The sequence below is a fragment of the Oratosquilla oratoria genome, chromosome 30, assembly GCF_046742065.1.
Source record: "Oratosquilla oratoria isolate Oo_2021 chromosome 30, ASM4674206v1, whole genome shotgun sequence".
Lineage (NCBI taxonomy): Eukaryota > Metazoa > Arthropoda > Malacostraca > Stomatopoda > Squillidae > Oratosquilla > Oratosquilla oratoria.
In genome coordinates, this window is record NC_134806.1 from 39,280,960 (window position 1) to 39,301,906 (window position 20,947).

Consider the following 20,947-nt stretch of genomic DNA (forward strand, 5'->3'; position numbering starts at 1 on the left):
CATATACCAAAAGGATTTTCTCCCATAGAAGGGAGGTAGTAAAAAAAAAAAAAAAAAAAAAAAAGGAATAAAATCCACTCCTACCCATTCTATCCCCACATACTCCACTTCCATTCACCCCCCCCCCCACCTCCTTGGTTCCTCTTGGATGACAGGCCATCTCTGCATCTTGCCCATTGCCCTAGGTCAGAAGCAGTGTCGCAAGACATAGCACATCCTCAGCAGCGCTGCTTCATTAAATCAGCAACCCCCCCCTTTTCTATCCCCTTATGCAGAAAAAGAGGAAACAGGGAGAAATCATATTTTTTCACACATACTCTCTCACCCCCCATCCCCCACCCACTCCCTTTCATGCATCACAGCATCATCTATACACAACCACCCGCCATTCACCCCTATCTTCTGTCTTCTCTCATCCATCCTCAACAGACATTCCCCTCTTTCCCAGTACCCCTTTTATCCTATCCATCTATCTCATCCTAGGTTGCCACCTTATGTTCACTTCTTCTACCTCTGCCTTCCACACCTCTTTTAATAAACATTCTTCACTCATTCTTTCCATGTGTCCAAACCTTCCCAATACTCTTTCATCAACTCTATCTCCCAATTCCCTTTCCACCCCTGTTCTCCTCACCTCGTTTCTCACTCTATCTAGCCTAATAACCCCTATCATACTTCTCAGGCACCTCATCTCAAACACAAACAAAAAAACAACAACAAAAAACATAAAAAAATTAGAAAGAATCCAAAGAGCAGTGGCAAAAATGGCACCCACACTATCAAATCTGACATATGAACAAAGATTGGAGAAATTACAGCTGTCAACACTAGAGTAGAGAAGGGAAAGAGGCAATTTGACCATTTTCAGAATTATGAAAGGGATGGAAGTTCTCGATAGAGATGACCTATTAAAATGGGACAAAAGAGAAACAAGAGAACACAAAAAGAAACTAAAGAAAGACAGTTACAGAAGAGACCTGAAAAAAATAGCTTCCTACACAGAGTGATCAATGTCTGGAACAAACTGAACAGAGAAACAGTGAATGCCAGAACTATACACGATTTCAAGAATAAACTGGACGTGGAGAGATACGAAAACAGGTCACTACAAGCATAGCTCCCGTCCCGTAAAATACAACTAGGTAAATACAAGAAAGATCCCCTGAAATGAAAGAAATAATGGTGACACAGACAAAAAGAGACCAAATAAAGAACTGATGTCAGAAAGTCATCTGGGCCTGATGGAATTGCGAACTGGATATTGAAAGAATGTATAGATGAATTTACAAAATACACAAGATAATTGACTTCTCACTCAAAGAAGGAAAAGTACCACAAGATTGGAAAAATGCAAATATTGTACTAATATACAAAGGAGACCAAGAAAATCCAACAAACTATAGACCGGTATCCCTTACAAGCACAATAGCAAAAATATGCAAAAAAGTTATTAAAAATAAATGGATTAAACATTTGGAAGAAAACAATATACTAAACCCTAAACAATTTGGTTTTAGAAGTGGAAGGTCATGTATTACAAACTTAATATGCTTTTACTCAAGATTAATAGAAATAATACAAGAAAGAAATTGATGGGCAGATTGTGCTTTCTTAGACTTACAAAAGGCTTTTGACAAAGTGCCACACAAAAAGCTACTCAGAAAAAATGAAACAATAGGTGGAATACAAGGAAAATTATTGGAATGGATGAAAGATTTCTTGAGTGGAAGGAAAATGAGGGTAGTACTTAGAGACTAGAATTCAAATTGGGAAGATATGATAAGCAGAGTCCCCCAAGGCTGTATTGGCTCCAATAATGTTTGCTATATATATAAATGATATGGATGAAGGCATGGAATGTTATATGAACTTCTTTGCAGATAATGTGAAACTACTAAAGAGAATATACTAAACCCTAAACAATTTGGTTTTAGAAGTGGAAGGTCATTATAGATAGATAGATAGACTTTATTTGGCAATGAATCAATGTACATGAAGTGCAAATAATGACAAGAACACATAGTTTGGAATAATAAAGGCAAATTGCTGAGGATAACACAAAAAGCATGTATGCTTATTTCCATTGTGGTCCTCATCAGATTGTTATTCTACACTAAGTCACACTGACAACATACGTAGGGGGTTAAGGGGACCAGAGACAATCATAGTAATACCAGTCAGAACACATATGACACATAAACATTGTTATAGTTTAGCTAATATTACTAAAATGTTTGTACACATAGGAATATTGAGACAAAAAATTTGAGCACCATCACAAAAAGGAACATTGCAATAAGCAAAGGAACAACAAAATAATATTAAACTGTAACAAAACAGTATGAGTGAGTACTATATCAGAGTAGTACCATTAATGATATACTGCATTATTCTACAGCTGTATCAACATGTATGAGTGAGTACTATATCAGAGTAGTACCATTAATGATATACTACAATATTCTACATCTGTAACAACATGTAGTTATAGTGAATCACTGCAGCTAGGGTCACCTATTAATTAAATCTACCATTTAACCTGAATCTCAGGACGGAGTGGGCAATTAGTATGAGCACTAGGGAGTAGTACATTATAACCTGAAGCATCAGGGGTAGGGTACAGGGGACCAGTACTCAAATGAGTAAAACAACAAGGAGAATGAGGAAAAAGGTCAGATCATAACTGTTCTCGGACCCTACCTGAGACATATACCATATTATGACTGGCAAAACAAAGGTGGAAACCAATTTGTAAACATCAATCATTGTTATACTAAACTAAACTTCTGAAGAACAAAAAAAAGGGTGGGGGGAGGTCAGAACAGTTATGAGTGAACACAGATTTGGATGGTATTACTCATGGAATCAGGTATCCCTCACTAAGCTAGTAGTACACAAAATCAAGGCTGTTCTCTGTCCATAGCTGAGACATATAGTAACCCTTGACTTTTTTCTTGAAGGTAACCTTGCTCTTGGACTTCTTAATGGACACAGGTAGTGAGTTCCATAGTTGAGCACCTGTGAAGTGAAAACTGTTTTTGGTGAAGGGACCTGCATGAGGTACAATAAGAGACTCTTGACTGTTCCGGGTTCGGTTCTCAGCTGATAACGTAAAATTACAGCTCACATATGAGGGAGCAGAATTATGAACGACATTGTAAACCTGGTTTAGTTTCAACTGCTGGACACGATATTTTACAGGTAACATTCCTACCTTGCTAAATTCTTCAATACCAATATGACTATGTAGAGGTAAATTTAGTATGAATCTAATTATCTTATTTTGTGTAACCTGTAGCCGAGACTGGTTTTTTCTGCTCAGACTACTGTACCAAGAGCTACAAGTGTAATCAAAGTGATGTTGTAACAAGGCTGAGACCAGAAGCTTCTTTGTTTCCAGATCAAAATTTCTGGCTTTTCTGTACAAAAATTTGACTTTATGTGAACACTTGGATACAATCTTATCCGTTATGGCATTCCCTGAGAGGGACTGATCTAAGGGTATTCCAAGATAGGTTACCTCTTGTTTTGACTCCAAGACATTAACCCCACATCTGACCTGTACATCACTGTGTTTCCTGAGGTTGGGTTTTGATGCGAAGACAATACTTTCCATTTTACCGAGGTGTAAAGACAGCCTATTTTCTATGAGCCAGTCCTGGACCGATGACAGTTCGACACTCAGTTTCTCCTCTACTTCAACTGGGTCCCTACCTGAGACAATTAGAGCGGAGTCGTCTGCAAATAGCAGTAACTTACAGTTCACCGCACCTGGCATGTCGTTAATATAGACCAGGAACAGTAGCGGTCCTAGAATTGAACCTTGTGGTACACCACAAGTTATCTCTCTGTCATCTGAGCAGGCTTCGTTTACCTGTACTAGTTGTTTGCGACCAGTAAGGTAGGACTTGAACCAGCCAATATTCGCCACTCCTAATGCCTGAATTTTTTTAAATAAAATATCATGGTCCACTGTATCAAATGCCTTTTGTAGATCCAACAAGACTAAACCTGTGTAATTACCTCTCTCGCATTCCTGTTTTATCATATCATAAAGGTATATTAAGCTGGTGTCTGTTGAGTAATTCATTCTAAAACCAGATTGCATACTGTTGTTGAGGTAGGCGAGGGAAGGAACTGAGACAGAGTATGGTGGTTAAAAGAGATCCTAGAGCTTCTGTCTCTCACCCCAATGTCAAAGAGGAGCAGAAGGTAACCAGGAATGCCCATTGCAACTAATGGGCAGATTGTGCTTTCTTGGACTTACAAAAGGCTTTTGACAAAGTACCACACAAAAAGCTACTCAGAAAAATTGAATCAATAGGTGGAATACAAGGAAAATTATTGGAATAGATGAAAAATTTCTTGAACGGAAGAAAAATGAAGGTGGTACTTAGAGACTAGAACTGAAATTGGGAAGATATGATAAGCAGAGTCCCCCAAGGCTCTGTATTGGCTCCAATAATGTTTGCTATATATATAAATGATATGGATGAAGGCGTGGAATGTTATATGAACTTCTTTGCAGATAATGGAAAACTACGAAAGAGAATAAGGACAGAGGAAGACTGAAAATCTTTTCAAGAAGACCTGAACAAAGTCTGGAAATGGAGTCAGAGATTGAAGTGAACTTCAATGTTAAGAAATGTAGTATAATGGAAGTTGGAAAAAGCAAAAATAGAATCTCGGGTCAATATAAGATTGGTACAAAGAAAGTAAAAAAGTAAACTCAGAAAGGGACCCAGGAGTAACTATCTCAAATGACATGACACCAGACAAACATGTCAACAAATTAGTCTGAGAAACTTTTAACTTAATAAGATCAATGAAAGTAGCCTTTGACTACGTGGATGAAAAAATGATAAAGTAAATACTAGTTACACTGATAAGACCAAAATTGGAATATGCAGTGTCACTATGGACACCTAGTACCAAAAAAACATCAACTAGAAAGAATTCAAAGAGCAACGACAAAGATGGCACCAACACTTTGCAATTTGACATATGAACAAAGATTGGATAAACTAAACTTACCAACCCTTTAACCATCTCCAATCCCCAACCCATTACCCTTGCATTTACCTCTCACACCACCCCATCCATATAGGTATAAGTTGAACAGCCAAGGCAACCTAACACATCCCTGGTGGAGTCCCACCTTTACCTCAAACCACTCTCTCAATTTCTGATTCTAACACAAGCTCTACTACTCTTGTAAAAACTCTTGACTGCTCTTAACAGCTTTCCTCCTATCCTATATATATATCTGCAATACCTCCCACATTGCCTTCCTATCTACCCTGCCTTTTCCAAATCCATAAAAGCCCAAAATACATCCTTACCTTTTCCTAAAGGTTTCTCACATATCTGTCTTATCATAAAAATCTAATTCACACAACCCCTACCTGTCTTAAACCCACACTGTTCCTCACCAATTACTCCCTCTGTTCCTCTCCTAATCTTCTCAGTTAAAACCCTCCCAAAAGCCTTCCCAACTACACTTAACAAGTTGATCGCTTTGAAACTGCTACACTCATCCCTCTGAAACTGCTATACTCACACTTGTCCCCTTTTCCTTTTCCTTTGTAAAGTGGAACTATACAAGCACTTCTCCAGTCCTCCAGCACTCTACCCTCTCTTAACCACTTCCATATGGTAACACCTACGTCGGCGGCATGAAGAGCAAGTGGGTACTCGATGATGCCGATGTCGCCATCAAAATACACGGGTGAAAGAGAACGAACGATTGAGCACTGACTTTATTTTTTATAATGCGATTATTATGACGCAACATCGCACGTCGGGCAGCTAATGCTGCCAGACGTGCGATGAGCCCCAGAGTGAAGAGGTTAAACAAATACCTCACCAGCCAGTCCACCATTACTGTACCTCCTATATAAAGGAGGAAACAAAGAACCAACAAATTACAGACCGGTCTCCCTTACAACCACTGTAGCCAAAATTTGTGAAAAAATGATCAAGAATAGATGGATAAAACACCTGGAAAAAAAAACAATATAATAAACCAAAGACAATTTGGATTCAGACAAGGAAGATCATGTGCCACAAACTTTATCAGTTTCTACTCAAGACTAATAGATATAATACGAGAAAGGGATGGATGGGCTGATTGTGCTTTCCTAGACTTGCAAAAAGCCTTCAATAAAGTACCACACAAAAAATGATTTAAAAAACTGAAAAATATAGGTGGGATACAAGGTAAATTACTAAGCTGGATGGAAGATTTCTTGCATGGCAGAAAAATGAGAGCAGTGCTCAAAGAAGAGAGTTCAGCTTGGGAAGAGGCAATTAGTGGAGTTCCACAGGGAGTATTGGCTCCAATAGTGTTCACTATTTACGTGAATGACATGGATGAAGGTGTGGATTGTTACATGAGCCTCTTTGTAGATGATGCTAAATTGCTGATGAAAGTGAATACTGAAACGGATTGTGAATTACTACAGAGGGACCTAAACAAGGTTTGGAAATGGAGCCAAAAGTGGGAAGTAGACTTCAACATCAAGAAATGTAGCATAATAGAGTTTGGAAAAAGTAAAAAATATCAGGACAGTATCAAATTGGAACAAAGGAAGTAAAGAAAGTGGGATCTGAAAAAGACCTGGGAGTAATTATTTCAAAAGTGCAAAAACTTACTTGGGTACAGAGGTATAGGCAGAGAAGTGTGGACTCTCCATTTAATATGCAATTATCCATCACTGCTGTTTGATATCTGCTCCTTTGATCCTTTAGTGTTGTTTTATATATACTTTATCTTTCAGTCAAGCCAAGTGGAGGTGCTGATGAAAGATTTAGCTGCAGCTGATACAAACCAGGTAGGTGTTTTTTTTTCTTTCCTGACCAATAAAAGACCATAACCTAGAAGACAAGTAGTGGGAATGGTTGTATGAAAATTTGAGGGAGAAAAGCAGTGAGGGAAGAACATCCTTATATATGCATACCTTTTAAAGGAAATAAAAAAGGAAAATGGGTGGTACTAGGAGAAGGACAGGCTGCAATGATAAATTTGAAAGTGGCAGTGGAAGAGGAAGGTCAAAGAGATATTGTAGTGGCATATGCCCCATGTAAGACAAGGTTATAGATTAAGATTACTGTACAAAGATGTTGATATACATTGAATCTCATTTGGAGAGCAGAGGCAAGAGAAATGACAATAAGGTCTTAATGGGTGACTTCAAGTATGGAGAGGTGAATTGAGAAGAATGGGAAGTAGGTGGAAATGTATCATGGAATAATAATCTGTGATCCCAGTACAGTATTGTAATGCTTGATTCTGGACAGCAACCAATAAGCCAAGTGTGTTCAGCTGCAGTGTCATGACTGACATGTAGAAATTGATGCAGTGGCACACCAACCCTGTGGCTTTGTAGTTGCACTTATCAACCTGATCAACCTCATGCTACCAATTGGATGTGAAAGAACAGCAGTGTGGCACAATTGACCTTGGTGCAAGAACAAAATCTGTGCAGTCAAGGATGCATCAGCTCTAGGAGACTTCTACACCTCTAGCAGGCCAGATATGAAGGTGTCCTTGTCTATGTTGCTGCTAATGGTGACCTATAAGAACTAATTGGTTTGGTTGATAGCTGGTTCTGCATCAACATTGGATATGATATAATGTAAGTGCCCATTACTTCATGCCAGACATCCTGTTGTTTCATGACCTCTGTTAAGTTGTTTCTCGCTCCTGTTTTGCAAGCCATCCTCATTGTGTCGCCCTCATTTCTTCAATCTTTATTACATTTGACTTGGTCTTAGTATAATTTTTCCCAATATTTTTATTACTATGATTTAATCTTTCAGTGTTTGGTTTTCTTTACCTAGCTGATCAATCATCATTTCATTTATTGATTTATTTATTTATATTCATTCTTAATTCAGGTTCAATGAACTTGGGCTCACAAGGGGTAACAAATTCTCTTATAAGCTTGGAGCTTGTTAGGCCCACCACTTATGGATATCCTTGTATTCTGGGTTTTATACCTCATCTGGGGTATTGGCTGCATGTATGTTGCTTCATCAATGTTAAGCCTATTAGGATATCAGCAGGGAAGTGAACATCAGTTACGTAAGTGGAAACTGAAATGGATGGGCACTCATCTTTGAAGCTAATGTCAAGAGAGAATTTTCCAGTGATAGGGAAAGAGACTCCATCCACATTGCACAAATTTACATCTGGGGGTTCCAGAATGGCTATTCGCTTTGTTTGAATGTGGAATTTATGAAAACTGTTCACTGACATGATGTTTACTGGTGAACCGGTGTCGAGAAAAGCTGTCAGTTTGGTGTTTCTAGAAGTGGCGTTGAAGGTTAATGTATGGGGAGATATGTCTGGGATGTCCAGTATGTATACTGATAACGTTGACATTGTAATGGTATGTCAGTGTAAGGGTTCACTGTCCTTAAATGGCACTGAGGCTTCTTAGTATGGAGTCATTCGGGTGAGGGGTCACGTGACTGACCTGCAGGGGATGTGTTATGTGCATATCTCACAGGAGATGTGTAATGTGAATATGTAGGAGATGGGTTACATGAATACCTTGCAGGGAATGTTGATCCTTGTTTGTGCTGTGTCTGTGAGTGCAATATACGACATTTGTCAGAAGAATGAAAACAGGTCCCGTGAAAATTGCAGTGTTGATTTGGCTGTGTTGGGTATTTGTGGTAGCACATGCTTTCCATGTGGCCTGGTTTTTGGCAATACAGGTAAACGTCGACTTACGATGGCATTAGGTTTCGATAGAGCCATCGTAAGACGATTTCATCGTAAGTCGATCCCCAATTTGTGTATCACTCTGTTCCGTGGTCACTGTACCTAGCCTACCTGTATATTAACCACCAGAGATACTGAATATAGCCTATTAAACATGTACAGTAGTTTATTTAATTATTTTTATCCTTTTTACCATATTCAAACACTATAATATGTATTTTTAGTACGGAACTTAAATCTCGCGGGCAGCAGCCAATGCCAGCCGTACGACGTGACGTAATAATACTCGCATCATAAAATATAGTCACCGCTTATATCGATCGTTCTCTCTTTCACCCGCGAATTTTGAAAACCACAGAGAATGGGATTCAGGTCACATTTGAGAGAATGTAAAAACACAGGGGCGACTACAATAAATATAATCAAGACGCCGATATGGCAGCGTCGCGAATCCACTTGCTCCTCATGACGCCTACGTGTGCGGCACCGTATGGAAGGGGTTAAATTATCATATCGTCGTCGTCGTCGTCGTCATCGTAAAGTCGAACAATCGTAAGTTGCGGCCATCGTAAGTCGACGTTTACCTGTAGTTGCAAAACTTACGTGTTCTCGAGGGGGATCTATGGCGTGAATGGTAGTGGGTACAAGATGTATTTCTCGATCTCGTGTTATGTGGAGATGCCTGTGTGACCTGAGCTACTGTGTATTTGGGTGTGATGGGTATGGACTGGCTCTGTATTTGAGTGATCGCCTTGTGAGAGTCCTGCAGCTTCCTAGCAAATCTGGCTACCTTGTCATCTGGTGTGAAAACAAGAGTGCCCCTTTGTAATGTTTCTGGGTGCAACTGAGAGAGGAATTGGAGATACGCCATTATAGATACTACATGTTTCAGTGCAATCTTTTCATCTACAACACAATTTGACTGCTTAAGGCTTTCTCTTAATTCACTTTTGAATGTGGACGCTATTTTAGCTGATCTGTCCTTAGTGGTGTATAGCCCGTGGTTTAAAGTCTTGACAAGAGAGTATACGGGAGAAAGTGCTCCAAGTGGCTCAAAAGTGGCAAAGGCTTTTTTTAATTCTGTGACAAAATCCGCATAGTTATCCGTTTCCAAGAAGACGTCAGACTGAATGATATCCCCAGCTAAGGTGTCGTGTTTGTCTATCCTAGATGTTAAAATGGATATTTTAGTTTTGTCATCAGTGGCACCTCTACGTGTTATCTCTGCTTCAACCTCCATGAGGAAATTGTGTACAGGGATGTTCCTACCATTGAAAAAGGGCAAGGTTGTCTCGTCCTTTAAAACTGTAATTAGATTTTGGGTAGTCATGTTGCTTTACGATGTGTTTGCCTCTTGTGACAAGTTGTTAGAGTGCTGAGTGGTCATGTCCTGTGTCTCAGACATTTGCGCAGAGTGGCTTCATGTGATGGGTCTGTTTGTTGTGTCAGAGTGGTGGTCGGCCCTATTCATTAAAAAAAAACTAAAGAGACTTTGTTGCTACTAGGTGGCTAACTAAACGGAAGAAAAATCTACTTAACCAGGTTGACATATGGAGGGAAGGGTGATGGAGAGTTGCGATCTCCGTCGTGAGATGGGTGCTGTCGGCGAGTTGTGGTTAAGGGCACCAGGTTGACGTATGGAGGGAACAAATGAAGGAAATGAATAAGAAAATTGGAGTAAGTGTAGGTAAGAAAAAGATACAGCAACTCAGTAGAGATGGAGTAGACAAAAAAAAGTGTATAGTAGTATTTGGTCTATACAAAAAAAAAAAGAAAGTTAAGTTTGTGAGAGACGAAGAAGAGAAAGAATTAGCAAGAAAAGTTTTGAGAGTAGTGCAAGATGAAGAGCAAGAATTAGAAAAGGAAATAGAGGAAGTGCATAGAATGGGAAAATATGTAGAAGGAAATCAATCCCTAAAGATCAAATTAAGGTCACAAAGGGCAGCAGAAGAGATACTAGCAAGAAGAGGAAAGTTAGTAAATACTGAACACTACAAAGATGTATGAATAAAAAGAGATATTGTGCAATCCTCATGGGAAGAAATTAAATCTCTAAATATTTTCAACTCTGTTAGACTTTCACTTACCTCCATGGAAGAGTATCCAACTTTTTTTAATTCATCCCCAGCACTTTATTGATCAAGTTTTTCAATGGGTTTACCTTTTTGGGTGTGAAACCTTTAAAATCTGCCATTATTAGTGTAAATATTGCAAACTAAAATTAATTTTGAACTTTTTTTTTTCCCTTTCATGAGCAACTTTCCAAAAGTTTGAATCAGCAATGTTTTGCCTCTACTGTGATCCTGAATAGTTTTGCTTCCCCCTGTCCATTCAGTTGGCAAGTATTTTCATCTGGTTTTGCCAATTACAGGCAAATCTAAGAATGTAGCTGTCATATCTTGATGAAAATAATTATTTTCCCTTCCTGACTCTCAAAGTTTGAACCAGCAATGTTTTACCTCTACTGTCACCCAGAAATAGTTTTGGTTCCCCTCTTTCCACTCAATTGGTAAGTATTTCCATCTGGCTGTACCTGTTAAAGGCAAATCTAGGAGTGTTGCATTGCCACTGCCATTGTGAGTCTGTGCTGTCTCTATGAAACTGATTAAAACTTGTAGGGAGAAGAGAACATTTGCCAGTTGTCAGCTCTCCATGTTTGAAAAAGTGTAATACAGTTAAAGTTAAAAGAGAAATTTTGGGCTCAGTCTCGAGACTGAGCACCTACTGATGGAGGTGAGGGGGTTGACTGGTTTTGAAAATAGGCAACCTCACTGGCACTCTTGCAGGACCACCACATGGAGGTATTCATCATTGGCTTCCCCATGAATATCAGACCCCATATTCGTCATTTGAATGAATTTCCTATAAATTTTTGTTTTACAGGGCAGTGTTGTTTAATGATTTCTTGTTAAATTGACAGGGCAAGTTAAGTTCACAGTGCGTTGGCAATATTGTGAGCACCCATGCCCAGGAAATTGCAACAACATCACAGCAGTATGCAGAGCTCCAACAACAAATTTTGGTAAATAAAACAGTAGAATTTTTTATAGGTGCTACAAGAATGGATAGTAGGAAATTTGGAGGCAAGGCAGAGAATATGGACAGAAAGAGAGCTATCAGATGGGTAGATAAAAAAGTACTGAGGTGACTTGGGAACATAGAAAAACTAACAAAAAGTGTGGAAAGCAGAAATAAATGGAGCGAGCTTAAGAATGAGGTGGATAGATGGAGCGAAGGGTAACATTCCCTCTAATTTTCTCAACCACTGAGCACAACTTTTAATGTTTTGAACAAAAATATTGTAGATTCAGAACTATTTCATAACATTCAAACTTTAATGCATCTTATTTAGCACATGTTTTCAATAAAAAGTACTTTAATGTTGAATATTTAATTAAAATGTATGGTGGTGAAAAGATATATATATATGTATATATATGTATATATGTATATATATGTATTTTACCTAGTTGTATTTACCTAGTTGTATTTTGCGGGAAGGGGAGCTATGCTCGTGATGTCCCGCCTTTGTATCTTGCAGTGTCTAGTTTGTTTTTAAACTCATGAATGGTTTTTGCACATACTATTTCATTGTCCAGTTTGTTCCAAGTGTCCAAAACTCTATGAGGAAAACTGTTTTTCTTCAGTTCTCTTCTATAGCTATGTTTTTTTATTTTCTTTCCATGTCCTCTTGTGTTTTTTTTGTCCCAGTTAAGTAAGTTCTCACTATCGAGTACCTCTGTGCCTTTCATGATTCTGTAGATGGTCAATAGGTCACCTCTCTCTCTTCTTTGCTTCCAGTGTCGGTAACTCCAGTTTTAGCCAATCTCTCTTTGTATGATAGGTTTGCAAGTGCAGGTGCCATTTTTGTAGCTGCTCTTTGGATTCTTTCTATTTTCTTTATATTCTTTTTGGTACTGGGGGACCACAATGTCGCTGCATACTCTAATCTAGGCCTTATCAATGTAACCAATATTTTTTTCATCATGTCTTCGTCCAAGAAAGTAAAAACCACTTTTATTGATCTTAGCAAATTGTAAGTCTCCCCGACAATTTTGTTAATCTGTATATCATAGGACAAGTCGTTCGTGATAATTACTCCCAAATCTTTTTCGGATCCTACTTTCTTTACTTCTTTGGTTCCAATTGTATATTTTCCTGATATTCTGTTTTTGCTTTTTCCAAACTCCATTATGCTACACTTCTTAGTTTTAAAGTCCACTTCCCATTTCTGACTCCAGTTCAATACCCTTTTGAGGTCTTCTTTCAGTGCTTCACAGTCATCATAAGTTTCTATTTTCCTTAGCAGTTTGGCGTCATCGGCATATAAGCTCATGTAGCTGTTCACGTCCTCATCCATGTCATTCATATTGATAGCAATCATTATTTGTGCCAGCACAGATCCTTTGCGGTACTCCACTGATCACCTCTTTCCAGTCTGAATATTTTTCTCTGAGCACTACTCTCATCTTTCTACAGTCAGAAAGTCCTCCTATCCATTTTAGTAGGTTTCCCTGTATTCCTCCTATGTGTTCCAGTTTGTTTAGTAGTTTTTCTGTGTGTACTTTGTCAAAGGCTTTTTGCAAGTCTAGGAATGCACAAATCAGCCCATCCATTTCCTGCTTGCACTATGTCTAATAGTCTTGAGTAAAAGCATATTAAGTTTGTGGAGCATGATCTTCCTTGTCTGAATCCGAATTGTCTTGGGTTTAATATGTCATTGTCTTCCAGATGTTTTACCCATCTATTCTTGATTATTTTCTCACAAATTTTGGCAATGGTGCTTGTTAGTGATACTGGCCTATAGTTGGTGGGTTCTTCTTTGTTTCCTCCTTTGTGTATTGGTACAATGGTTAGCTATTTTCCAGTACTCGGGTATGTTTCCTTCTTTGAGTGAGCTGTTTTTTAAGATGTGTATTTTGTCTGTTAGTTCTTCTTTGAACTGCTTTAGTATACTATTTGCAATAACGTCCGTGCCATGTGATTTTCTTACTTCCATGGTTGATATATGTTCTGATATTTGCTTTTGTGATGCTGTAAACTCCATTCATTAGGGGAGATTTCTTGTTTTTGTCTATGTCACAATTCGGTATTTTCTCTCTGGTGAAAACAGATTTAAAGTGATTGTTCATGACTTCGGCCATCTCTAAATTCTTCTGTGTATTCTATATTTCCTTGGCATAGTTTCACCAATTCCTGTTTGTTTTTAAGTTTACCATTCACATACCGATAGAATAGTTTGGGTTGCTCTTTGCATTTGTCTATAATATCCTTCTCATGGTTCCTTTTCTCCTCTCTTCTCACATTAACATACTCATTTCTATAGTTAACATAAATTTGCCATTTGCTTTGTTTTTTGTCTTTTCCTCCACTTTTTCCAAGCTTTGTCCCTTCTGTCTTTTGCCTCACTGCATCTTTTGTTGAACCAACATTTAATGTACTCTCTCTCTCGCTTTTGTCTTGGTACATGCCTGTTTACCCCTTCATTGTAGTTTTCCATTCAATATATTCCATTTCTCTTCCACTGCTGTTTCTTCCCTGTAAAATATTTCCCAGTTTGCATTCCGGAAGAATGTCTTTAGTTTTGTAAGTCTGTTTTGTTGTACCTCAGTCTTCCTTTCCTATGCTTTTCGTTCCTCTCTATGTCTATTTCTTCCTTTAGTATAGTTTCGATGAGTACATGGTCACTCTTTCCAATTGGTGTCTCATACTGGACTTTATGCACTATTTCAGGCTCTGTTGTAAATATTAGATCTAGTTTCGATGGTTCTTCATTATTTCTGTACCTTGTGTTTTCATGGACCCATTGGGTCATTGTGTACTCCATGGTCATATCTAGCAGTACATTGCCCCACGAGTCATCTCCTCCTTGCACTGTCATGCTGTCCCAACAAATTTCTTTGCAATTGAAGTCCCCCATAACTACCAGATTACCCTTACCCATTAGTATCTCATTGAGTGATTTTCTTGTGTCATCTAGCATTTTTTTATGTTCAATTTCTTTCCAAGCGCTTGTTTTTGGAGGCACATAAGTCACCACAAACTTTCTGTGTGTATATATATATATATATATATATATATATATATATATATATATATATATATATATATATATATATATATATATATAAATATATATTTTTTTCCAAATCAAAATAAGTGCCATAATGTTCATGTGCAACTGTGCATCTGCAGAGCATAGAGGGAACATAGGTAAGAGAGGCTTTGGATTCACAGGAAATGTCAACTGAGCAGGGAAAAGAGAGTGCAAATGACTGGAGTAAATGAAGTGAGATTATGAATAGATGGAAGGATGTCATGGCCCAAAAAGATTTTCTCATCTGCCATATTTTGAGTGGATGAGTGTCTTGCTGCATTGCCTCTGACCCAGGCAGTGGGCAGGAAAAGGGGATGACCCTTCATCCACAAAGAGCTAAGATGGGAGGGAAACAAGGGTGGTGGGTGGGAGTGGGAGTGGGTGCATGCCTTTGACTTAGCTACCTCTCTTATAAGGGGAAAGAAAGCCTTGATATATAGATAGACAGGATAAGGGGAGCAGTCACCCTATTAGTCAATCTGTTGCTCCAGGAGGTCTCTTTTACATGAGATCCATAATTCCCAGTAACTCAAGCAGATGACTAAATTTTGTTCTATTTTTGTATTCTTAAAAAGGAGACAAATGCAGATGTAGTAGTTGTATAGGTATCAGTTTGTGGAGTAGTTGGAAAGGTATATTGGAGGATTTTAATTGAGAAAATTAGGAGAGGAACAGAGGGAGAAATTGGTGAATAGCAGTGTGGGTTTAGTAAAGGTAGATGGTACATGGATCAAATTTTTGTGCTAAGGCAGATTTGTAAGAAGGCTTTGGCAAAAGGTAAGGATGTTTTTTGAGCTTTTATGGATTTGGGGAAGGCTTATGACAGAGTAGATAGGAAGGCACTGTAAAAGGTATTGCAGATATATGGGATTGGGGGGAATTTGTTAAGGTCAGTCGAGTGTTTTTATGAGAGTAGTAGAGCTTGTGTTAGGATTAGGAATAGTGAGAAGTGGTTTGAGGTAAAGGTGAGGCTGCATCAGGGCTGTGTCATATTGCCATGGCTGAGCAATATGTACATGGATGGGGTGGAACAGGAGGTAAATGCTAGGGTGATGGGCAGGGGCTTGGATATGGTTAGAGATAGTGAAGGAAGTGAGAGGTCATCCAGTTGTTGTTTATGAATGACACTGTGCTTGTGGCAGGGTCAGAGAAGGGCCTAAGGCAGTAATGGAAGTTGGGAAGGTATGTGATAGTAGGAAATTGAAGAGAAATGTGGGTTAAAAGTGACAGGATGTACAAGGGGATAGGATGGCAGCGAGTTGGAAGTAAATCATAGATGAGAGAGGCTGGGGGCAGTGGACAGTTAAGTATCAGTATTTATGATAACATCTAACAGGAAATGACAGAGTGGGAGTGGAAATAAATTGTATAGTGAGGGAAGTAAGTTATACCTGATTGGGGGTAGAAAAGTGTCATGAGAAATAGGTATCTGGGAGTGGATGCAAAGAGGAAATTATATGAAGGTGTGATTGTGCCTACAACACTGTATGGGATGGAGACTTAGAATTTAAGAGAGGCAGAAAGGAAAAGTTTAAGTGTGCTTGAGATGAAATATGGTGGGGGTTACAAGGTTTGATAGAGTGAGAAATGAGGAGGTAAGGAGGAAAGCAGGCCTAGGGAGCCAGCAGATAGGGCTGATGAAAGGTTATTGAGATGGTTAAGGCACATGGAAAGAATGAGTGAAGAAACATTAGCAAAAAGCATGTGGAGAGCAAAGGTGGATTAAATTTGAGGGGACAACCAAAAATGAGATGGATGGATGGGATCAAAGGGGCTTTGAGCAAGAGGGGAATGTTTGATGAGCAGGGAAGGGAGAAGGCAAAGGATATATGTGAGTAGAGAATGATTGTTTATAGATATTTTGATACAGCCTGAAAGGATTTTGGGAGGGTCACTGTGTAAATGAAGTGGCCCAGCTGTGGATGTGCTGTGTCTGGCTGCATTGCTTCCAACCTAAGCACTGGGCAAGAGACAGGGATGACCTTTCATCTGTGAGGAGCTAAGATAAGAGAGACACAGATGGGAGTGGTATGGGCAGGAGTAGGTATGTGCAATGGCATGCTACCTCCCCTATAAGGTGAGCGAGGCCCTTCGTATATAGTTAAATAATTGGAGAATAAGAGACAAGACCCAATGAGTATATCTGCTTTGCTGTATACTATCAATATACCAAGGGTTTTTTCCCCATATAAGGGAGGCAGCCAAATCAAAATGCACACTCTATACCACAGTGAGGTAAATAGCCTCTGTTCTTCACCATTGTGACTTAATCTGACTTGGTAAGGTTAGTTTGGTGAACTCCTATATCTTATTATAGTTGTTGAATAATTTTTTTTTTTTTTTTTTTTTTTTTTATGCCAGTACCCAGAAAATGAGGTGGCTAGCATGAGAGGGAATTTGCTCACCCCCCCCTCCTCTCCCTCCTGAAAATTATATCTAATTCTCTCCCCCAATAACATTTCCGCTTCATCCCAGGTGCATCCAGCTCAGATACATAATATCATAAACCATAGGTCACACATAACCACTGAGAACAATCAGTGGCTATACACAGACAATATACATAGGTCACCTACATGCAGAGACTGAAGTATACCACTGACACAAATGTCTTATTGTGCAAGGCAAACAAAACATAGTATCCACCAAGCAAAATCCACAACACCAGCACACAATAGCATAAGACTCAAAGTACTACTACCACACAATACATAGCACCATCCCACCATCCCCACCCAACCATTCTAATTATATTTTTCGCATGGGACAGGATGAAGTTCTTGGGGAAAATACCTCATCTCAGACAAAACTCTTGGAAACTTTAGAAGAACAGCTTACACACCTCAGGCAGCAACTTACTAGTGCCACGGCAGAAAAAGAAACCAAAGTTGAGCAGTTAAAAGAAAAACAACAACAGTTGGAGAGCATTAGTCAAGCAGCAATCAAACTTCAGGACAACATGAAGAAATTGGCTGATCTAGACACAAAAGAAAATGAGCAGTGAGTTTTTCGTTGTTTTTATGTATGGAGAAGCTTTTGGTATGATGATAGTTTTAAACTTCCCTAGGTTTAAACAAGAACTTGTGATCATGTTAACACTGTGAGATGTTTATACATTGTTCATAAATTATGAAAATTGGTGTTGGAGATCCACACTTTCAAGAAGCAACACCAAGATGATGGATAGAAACTGAACTAACCAAACAGCCAACCAAGGCAGATGAAATTCCCCACCTTTACCCAGAAACAAAGACATCCTGTAAACATCATAAAGCATTATAAAGAATAATTGGCAACATTAAGACCAAACCATTAGAGCATCTACACTCAGAAACCAAAATTCTTCCCATAGAAAAAGACATTAGAATGAGAGGTACAGTTCACAAGAACCCTAGGACCCATCCATGCTTTACATCATATTGTAATTGGTTTTAGTGGGTATTCAATTCCTATCTTATGGAAAGTTCCAAACACACATAATCATATGGGCTTATATTGGGAAAGAATATACTTACGTAGGTCCAAGCAAGACCCATGTTCACCTCTTAGCTGGTGCTCCCTGGCCTGGTCGTGGTTAATGTACTACCTAAATGCTGAAGTCAGCATTTGGTGAGGGGAGTTGACAGTTTTACAATACAGGTAGTCATCGACTTACAACCTATGCGACTTACAACTGATTGACTTTACGACCGTCTGGTCGGCAGGCATTACTCTCGCTTGCCAAACTGTAGAGGGAGGGTGGAGGGGTGGAGGGGTGTGGAATGTATTCAGGGATGGAATGGGTGGAAATGATTTTATGCCTTTCCCTTTTTGGCTACCTCCCTTGTAAGGGGGAAAAAGCCTTGGTATATGTATGTATGTATGTAGTTTTGTTGAACATAGTTTTATCTCAAGCCATTCCAAGGCTCCATACACCTGCACCTCACTCATATTTACATCATGATCAAATCTCCCACATGCACATCTCTCTTCCAGTGTGGTCAGATTCATTTTGTTCAGTCTTTCTTCAAAGATCAATTTCTCATACAAGGAATCAGCATAATTTTCCTCTGTATCACCTCCAGTTTATGTATGTAGATGTATGGAATAGGGGGGAGGCTGTTCAGGGTGGTCAGAAGGTTTAACTTAGGTAATAGATCTTGTATTAGGGTAGGAAAGGAAGTTTGAGGATAGTTTGAAATGAAGGTGGGGCTGCACTAGGGTTGTGTAATGTCATCATGGTAGCTCAACATGTACAGATAGTCATTGACTTACGACCAATTTGTCCTAGTTGTTATCATGCACTTTAAAAAATGAACTAGTTCCATTGGCATGACATATCCATTGGTTTTGGCAGTTTTTTTTTTTTTTACGGCCAGATGGCCCTCCTGATGCCAACCCTCCCCATTTATCCGGGCTTGGGGCCGGCATGGGGCAGCTATTTCTAGCCATCCCATGTACAAGACAGTAGTAAGACCAGCGTTGTTGTATGGAGTGGAGACATGGGCACTGAAAAAGGTACAAGAAAGGAAGCTGGACATTGCAGAAATGAGGATGTTGAGGTGGATGTGTGGGGAGTCAAGGTTGGATAGGATAAAGAATGATAGGATCAGCAGTATTGTGAAAGTAGTGGAGGCTTCAGTGAAAGCACAGGAAAGGAGATTACATTGGTTCGGCCATGTGAAGAGAAGAAATGAAGACTACATGGGAAGGAGAGTGATGGATGGAGATGGAAGTACTGGGGAAATGCAGGTGAGGGAGACCCAACCTGCACTGGTAGGACATACTGAGAAAGGACCTTAACCCCTTCCATACGGTGCCGCACACATAGGCGTCATGAGGAGCAAGTGGATTCGCGACGCTGCCATATCGGCGTCTTGATTATATTTATTGTAGTCGCCCCTGTGTTTTTACATTCTCCCTAATCTGCTCTTAATCCCATTCTCTGTGGTTTTCAAAATTCACGGGTGAAAGAGAGAAGGATCGATATAAGCCGTGACTATATTTTATGATGCGAGTATTATTACGACACGTCGTACTGCTGGCATTGGCTGCTGCCCGCGAGATTTAAGTCCCGTAGTGAAGTGGTTAAGGAGAAACAGCTGGAGGAGGAGCAGGTGATGGACCGAAATAAGTGGAAACAGCTAGTGAGGAACGGCAACCCCATATGAAAATGGGAAACGTCAACAGGAAAAGAAGAAGATTGGCATAAAAACAAATGTTTCCCGCCCATTATTATGAACCCGCACTCACGTGGCGCACCAAATCAGTCTTTGTCAGGATCAGTGGATGCCAGGTATGGGCTGTCCAGAGGGTAAACACTGGAAGACCATGTGTTTTGATTACAGAGAAGAGTAGGGTTTCACTTTATCAAGGCGCAGCCCACGGGACTGCGACTTGACTGTAGCAATTCACCAGGTGTTTGGTGCCGAGTGGGGTGTGAGTTCTGGCTCTGGGTACAAAAAGAGAGACAAATGTTGAGGTCACTGCCCATGGACTGGGCAGCTGGGAGAGGTTCTAAGATAATGACTGCAGCTTCGTGGGTGGCGAGAGACACGGCTACTAGAAGTGATGATGTTCATTGGGTTCCAAGGCGATCGGTGCTTTTGACAGGTTTCATCAGGCCTTACCAGCGAGATGGCTCAAGACAGCCAAGCCAGCTCATATCATGCACACTGGTTGGCAGCTGTCATTGTTGCTCTGACCTGTAACTCATAGTTGCTACTTTCGGGTACGCAGCCTAGCTCGTCCCAGCCAAGCTCATGTTGTGGGTGTTGATTGGCTGAAAGTGAGCTGCCATGAACTGCAGTGCATTGAGTAAAGGATAACTGCCTAACATGCCCCAACGGAAGTCAGAACTAGAGATGAGGTCATTTAGATCCTTAAAAAGAAATAAGCCAAGTAGTTGTACTCCACATATCCCAGCAGCTGGGATATGAATGCCTTGAATTATGACAAGGGGTTCTTCTCTGGGGTATGATGGATAATCCTAACATTTTTACCCATAGATTTAGAACAAAGACCGACTTATGACCGAATTGACTTAGGACTGGTCACTCAGAACCTAACCCCGTCGTAAGACAGCAACTACCTGTATTAGTCTTATTGTTATACAAATGGAAAGGTTAAACATAGGTTAT

At 39.6% G+C, this 20,947-nt stretch overlaps 1 protein-coding gene across 1 annotated transcript in view; it reads left to right on the forward strand.

The window, feature by feature from the left end:
- The window catches only part of fidipidine (coiled-coil domain-containing protein 93), a 72,256-nt gene that overhangs the window by 21,766 nt on the left and 29,543 nt on the right, over positions 1-20,947 (forward strand). Inside the window, exons 8-10 of the mRNA XM_076212792.1 lie at positions 6,780-6,833; positions 11,652-11,753; positions 17,599-17,828. Coding sequence (XP_076068907.1) covers positions 6,780-6,833; positions 11,652-11,753; positions 17,599-17,828 — 386 coding nt within the window. The remainder of the gene's footprint in view (positions 1-6,779; positions 6,834-11,651; positions 11,754-17,598; positions 17,829-20,947) is intronic.